Source organism: Mesocricetus auratus, unplaced genomic scaffold (genome assembly GCF_017639785.1).
Source record: "Mesocricetus auratus isolate SY011 unplaced genomic scaffold, BCM_Maur_2.0 Super-Scaffold_100014, whole genome shotgun sequence".
Taxonomy (NCBI): Eukaryota; Metazoa; Chordata; class Mammalia; order Rodentia; family Cricetidae; genus Mesocricetus; species Mesocricetus auratus.
In genome coordinates this window covers 23,239,656-23,245,655 of record NW_024429197.1, presented here as the reverse complement: position 1 = coordinate 23,245,655, position 6,000 = coordinate 23,239,656, and the positions used below count along the sequence as shown (strand labels likewise).

Here is a 6,000-nt window from a genome sequence, read left to right as displayed (position 1 = left end):
AGGCATTTAAGCCAGGCGTTGGTGGCGCATGCCTTTAATCCCAGTACTCGGGAGGCAGAGGCAGGCGGATCTCTGTGAGTTCGAGGCCAGCCTGGTCTACAAAGTGAGTTCCAGGACAGCTTCCAAAGCTACAGAGAAACCCTGTCTCAAAAAAAAAAAAAAAAAAAAAAAAAAAACCAACCAAACAAACAAACAAAAAAAGACAGGCATTTAATTTTAGGCATTGAACCCACACTTGCTGTAGTTGAGAGGGGAAGGTTCTGGACACAGGGTTGTCTGCATGGATAAGTAACCATCGCATCTGGGCTGCAGCAGGATGCCTGCCACTCAGTGTCTTAACACACATTCAAGAAGGTAAAACCGTTGGGGGTGTGTATGCTCTTGCAGGCCTGTAGCCTGTAACTTATTAACCCTCCCCCCTCCTGCCCTCCTTCCTTCCAGCCTCAGCCCTTTGACAGTAAGCTGAGGACATGTCAGGATTTTCTCTTTACCATCCACTTTGCTGCTCCTCTGGGCAGCCCTCTCTCCAGCCGTGCCCTGCTGGTCCTGGATCCCTGCGCACTCATTCCTGAGCATCCGTAGCACAGGCAATCCTTTCTCCCTGTGTTATCTGTTGATCCTGTCCGGTCTCGGGTATTATGCTGGGTGCAGAAAGCCCAGAGAACCCCAGAGGCTGTCTTCCACCCCAGAAGAACATCCAGGTAGATAGAGGAGGCAGCCAGCCTAGGCAGGAGTAAATCCAAGACCCTGAGAAACATGGATACCAAAGGTGTCGAAGGCCATGCTGGCCAGTTTAGAGGAGAGCTAAGGCCCTGACAGGTGGGATCTCTCTCTCTCTCTCTCTCTCTCTCTCTCTCTCTCTCTCTCTCTCTCTCTCTCTCTCTCTCTCTCTCTCTCTCTCTCTCTCTCTCTCTCTCTCTCTCTCTCACACACACCTCTCTCTCTCTCTCACACACACACACACACACACCATGTACTAGGGCTTTCCAGGGAAGTTTGTAACATTCGTGTTCTCTCAGGCTCTGCCTGGGAAGACTGCTCATTGCTCCCTCCCCTGATGGTCCCATCTGGCTTATTGCTTCAACTTTGGACTTTGTACCGGCACTAGAAAACCATTTGTTTATCAGGGCTGGCAGCAGTGCCTGCGGAGGTCTGTCCCTTCAGGGACTGGCTGGACCCCTTCTGCATTCCAATTGCACTAATCCACAATATTCGGGGAGGGAGCAAGCCTGCTCCCCCTCAATGCTTGGTGAGGTGTAAGATGAGTCCATCCTGCTGAGGGCGCTGCAAATCCTGGTTGCTACCCCGCCTTCCCTTCACCTGCACTTCCGCCCCGCCCACCCCGCTGCAGTTCCAGGTGAGTCAAGTTTCTGCTCTGGTCCGCCCACCTGTCCAGGTTCAACAGTCCCAGCCAGAAGCCACCTCCACGGACTGTGCACAGTGTCTGAAGGTGGGAGCGGAGAAAGGGAAGCCGCTGGGGGTGTGGGAGCGGGTAGTCTGGTCTCTGCTGATCCCCAAGGGTTCCTGTATGCAGCAGAGAAACTAGATTCAGTTGGGGGTGTGTATGTCTGTTGCAGATCAGGAGGGGTGTGTATTATGGTATTGTGGGTTGGGAAGTGACATTTGAAGGGGGTTGGGCAGGCAAGTATGTGCTGTGAGTTCAGAGGCATTTGGAAAGTGACTTTGTGTATATCTTTGGAAAGAATTTGCAGAGCAGAGCAGGGGAGGAAGGGAGTAGGTGCAAAACCTTTAAAAAGTCTACTTGAGCTCACTGCAAGGTGCAACAAACTCTTGTTTCTTGAGTACTGAGTGCCTAGGGAGAAGTCCACAGAAGGCAACCAGAGATCGTTTGCCAATGAATGAACTAGGTATGTCTCCTGAGGCTTGCCTTTGCTGAAGCTGGCTTCTCCCTGCCCCCAACCAGGCATACACTAGCCTACTCACTCCTCTGCCTCAGGGAAGCGTGTGGCTGGTGATGGCCAGATCTGACTGGATGCTGATGAGGCAGAGGTCACCTGTGGGCCCTGCAGTAACCTTGCCAGCAGGGAGGGCTGAAAACTCAGAGAGCTGAAGGGTGGATGAGGGGTGCGTGCACGTGCCTGCCTGCGCGCGCGCCTTGCGGGGAGGTTCTGTGCCAGGAAGGAGGGCTTGGCCTGAGGGCTCCATGCTGGATTTTGAGTCCCCCAACAAAGAACAGGACATACGGGGAGCAGTGGAAGGAGTTCCCTCAGGTGATAGGCTCAGAGTTGGCTCTGGGAAGTGCATCGGAGGTGGTTAGACACCTGTTACAGATTTTGGCTGGAGACTGGCTATAAGGACAAAGTTAGGTAGCTTGGATACGGCTGTGGCAGAGGATAGGAAGGAGGGCTGAGTTACTGGAGGGGGAGGTGGGGCACATCATGAGTGAGGGCACCCTTTGGGTGTCACACTGAGGAGTGTGGCTGAACACACCCCTAAGCTGGGGCTTCAGTCCCTTGCCTGACCACTCTGTCCAGGGACACTCTGGCCGCCTCCTGCAGACACTGCCCAGCCTCAGTCCTCTTGCTCTTCCTTTCCTAGCCATTCCTCGGGGGTCACATGTGTGTCCCCACACACTGTTGACCTCCTTCAGAGTGTCCAAGTCTAATCCCATACATGTGATCTCCTCCAGCTACTCCCTTGGCTCAGATGCTCATCCCTCGGGGTTTCCAGCCCTGAGTCCCAGGGTCCTCACTGTGATCTTTCCTGCTCAGGTGGTCATCTGCAATAATTCCCTAGTGTAAACCCCACGGTGGTGGCAGACTGTGGGCCCCCGTGAGTAGAGGTGAGTGGGTGGAGGCTTCGGGAAGGTGTATGGTAGGGGAGGCTCCTGACAAGGAGCCGGGTGTCCCGGCTGTTGGAGGACAACCGTATGTTCCCAGGGTCTGCTCCGAGCTGGACAGCACTATGCAATTGCTATTGAACTGCTTCTAGGCCAGACTGGGCTCTGGTGTCAGAGACCTGAGTTCAAATTCTGGGGCCTCAGTTGAATCATTTCTACTCGGGGTCCTCTGTACTCTCATCAGTAAGCCAGGGATAGTGTTTATATTTGTATCATGGGATTTTTGTGAGCACAGGGCTAGTGCCTAAATCCTAAGGTGTGCTTACTAAGGACATTAACACTTCTGTGTCAGCTCCATTCATGACAGCTTCTGTTCTCTTCTACAGGCCAGTGGTGTGGGCCTTGGTCCTGTCTACAGGACCCTCGATCTAATCCTGATGCCTATACCTCTATATTTTTCAGGACTTGTGCCCCAGGGCTGCCTGGAGCCTGGGGTGTTCCTGGAGCCAGGTTTTTTTTTTTTTTTCTGACAGAGGCTAAGGCTCACCGATGTCATCAGGCCTCTCCATGACTGAAGCAAACCAAAGTGAGTGGTAGACAGGTATGATGGTTAGGGATGGGTTGGGTCCCCTCAGTTTCCGCTGGGAGCCCTATCTGGGGGCCTCCAGTAACACCGTCTCTTTCCTTACAGCTGTGTTCTCAGAGGACAGCACCACACCACCAATGACCCCTGGACTGGGCACCGGGGGTCAGGCATGGCCTGTGCTGGTAGGGGTTGTGCTGGGGGCGGTGGTCCTCTCCATACTCATTGCCCTGGCTGCCAAGTGCCACCTCTGCCACCGGTACCGTGCCAGCTATCGGCACCGCCCACTGTCTGGAACTGGGGGTGGGAACCGCCCACAGGTGGGTGAAGATGAAGATGATGATGGCTTCATCGAGGACAATTACATTCAGCCTGGAGCTGGTCAGATGGAGACAGCAGGCAGCCGGGACCACTTCTCTCTGTGAGCCCCATCTTTGGACACTCCCCACTTCCCTCCATGCCTGGCACTTTACAGACAGCGATGCCTCAAGTGTCAGGGCCAGATATGGCTAATACTTAAAGTTTGACCAGAGGTCTGTTTTTTTGACACTAGTCGCCAAAGGGACAATTCTGTTTCTCAGTTTCTCTCCCTGGCTCCCCGCTGTCCCAGGGTAAACCCTGATGGTGCATGGATGTGGGGAAGGCCCCTGTGAGCAGGGCTCTGGACCTCCTTTCCTTGCCTCCCTCCTCCCTACTTCACTAAGTTTTTACCAGAGCTGCTTTGTCCTTCCTCATGATGACGGCCTTTACACACAAGTCCCAGGATTTCACACATGTCCCAGCAGTAGAAGACTGCCAAATTTCTTTACTGAAATTTTTTTCTTATCAAAATGAAGTATGTAACTTGGTTATAATATATCATGTTTTTCACAGGAATTAATAAATCTATTTTCATTTTGGATTAAGAGGAGAAGTCCTTCCTTTTGCATTTTCTTTCATCCAAATTCTCTCATATTGCTAATAGCTGAAATATGCTGCCCAGATCTCCTCTCCTCCAGGGTAACTCCCATTAAAATACCAGCCCCAAGGGTTTCTCTTTGTGGCCCTAGCTGTCCCGTCATTCTGTAGACCAGGCTGGCCTCAAGCTCACAGAGATCCATCTGCCTCTGCCTCCCTAGCCTGGGATTAAAGGTGTGTGTTACCACCACCTGGCTTAAAATAATGTTTTACTGGGCCAGTGAAATGGCTCAGAAGATAAGGGGTTTTGTTGCTAAAGCTGACAACGTGAATTTGATCCCTGTGAAGGTCTAGTGCAGTGATTTTCAACCTTCCTAATGCTGCAACCCTTTAATATAGTTCCTCATGCTGTGCTGACCCCCAACCATAACATTATTTCATTGCTATCCCATAACTATGTTTTTGCTACCGTAATGAATCACAATGTAAATATCTGAGATGCAGTGTATCTGATGTGACCCCAAAGGGTAATGGCCCACAGGTTGAGAACAACTGGTCTAAAGGAAAAACTGACTCCAAAGGGCCGCCCTCTGATCTGCGTACACATGCAGTGGCACATTCGTAACAAACAAACAGGCAGAGTGACTGGGAGGGAAGGATGGCTCAGACAGGCCACCTTGAGATAGGCGGGGCTTGAATTAAGCTTCTTTCATTATAAGCAATAGAAAGGAGTTTGGGGAAGGATCCTAAACCAGCAAGGTAGTTGCTGATTTAGGAGACAGGAAGCAGCAGTTTGTGCTAGCCTTGTGACTGGTGACTGGCACTGCACCTATAATGCTTTGTCATTTAGAGAGACATTGATGTGACTCTCTATACCTAGAACTTTCAAAACCTTGAGTCTAAGTTCCAAGCAATCAGGCAAGACACGGGTTCAACTCAGTCCATGAATTCACCACTGATCCAACCAGCCAGGACTTGGGGGATGCAAGGGCCAGGGTCCTGTAGCACACATGAGATTGGGGATGGGGAGGTGGTGATTGTCTGTTCCAGATCATTTTCAGACAAGACAGGCAGCCACCATGCTTGTGTCCACCCAGTGTCAGCCCTTGAAGGAAAAGGCCACAGAGAAGGAGACGAGAGGGGGGGAAGTGACTGATGCAGAGAGGGGCTTGAGAAGGCAGGGATTTCAGGTGAGCCGCAGTGAGGCATCTGAGAGGCCCTAATCGGCTGCGAAGCTCAAGTGGACAATCCCGGTTAGGGCCTCAGAAGCCCAGAATGAGAGGGGAGGGAGGGAGGGGGAGACAGAGGGGGGGGAGAGAGAGAGAGAGAGAGGGAGGGAGAGAGGGAGGGAGGGGGAGACAGACAGAGAGAGGGAGAGACAGAGACAGAGACAGAGAGAGAGAGAGAAAGAGAAAGAGAAAGAGAGCTCACACTCCAGATGAGAACAGCTGAGGCTCATCTGTGTCCTTTTTTCCTCCTTCTTCAAAATGATAGAATTATGATAGAAAAGCCCTTGTAAGCCTTGTGAGATGGTATAGCTGGTAAAGGTGCTTGGATCCTGCAAGCAGAGCAGAATGCAAGCCCGGTGATGATGTGAGTTCAAACTCCAGGGCCCGCATAAAGTTGGGAGGAGAGAATCAGCTCCACAAAATTGTCCTCTGACCTCCACATGAGTGCTGTGCACACACATGCACATACATGGACAAACTAACAATCACTG

The 6,000-nt window shown here is 51.8% G+C and overlaps 1 protein-coding gene across 13 annotated transcripts; it reads left to right on the top strand.

The window, feature by feature from the left end:
- Positions 1 to 1,131: 1,131 nt before the first annotated feature.
- Positions 1,132 to 4,288, top strand: CUNH1orf210 (chromosome unknown C1orf210 homolog). Of its 13 annotated transcripts, none has more exons than XM_013123384.3 (4): positions 1,132 to 1,357; positions 2,733 to 2,803; positions 3,334 to 3,386; positions 3,492 to 4,288. In XM_013123384.3, the coding sequence occupies exons 3-4, from the start codon at positions 3,350 to 3,352 to the stop codon at positions 3,806 to 3,808; spliced, it is 354 nt and encodes a 117-aa protein (XP_012978838.1). In that variant the 5' UTR covers positions 1,132 to 1,357; positions 2,733 to 2,803; positions 3,334 to 3,349; the 3' UTR covers positions 3,809 to 4,288. The 13 variants fall into 13 exon arrangements, with proteins under 13 accessions (XP_012978838.1, XP_012978833.1, XP_005083992.1 ...); XM_013123379.3 differs by having other exon boundaries at positions 3,263 to 3,386; XM_013123383.3 differs by lacking the exon at positions 1,132 to 1,357 and adding an exon at positions 1,362 to 1,450.
- The last annotated feature ends 1,712 nt before the right edge of the window (positions 4,289 to 6,000 follow it).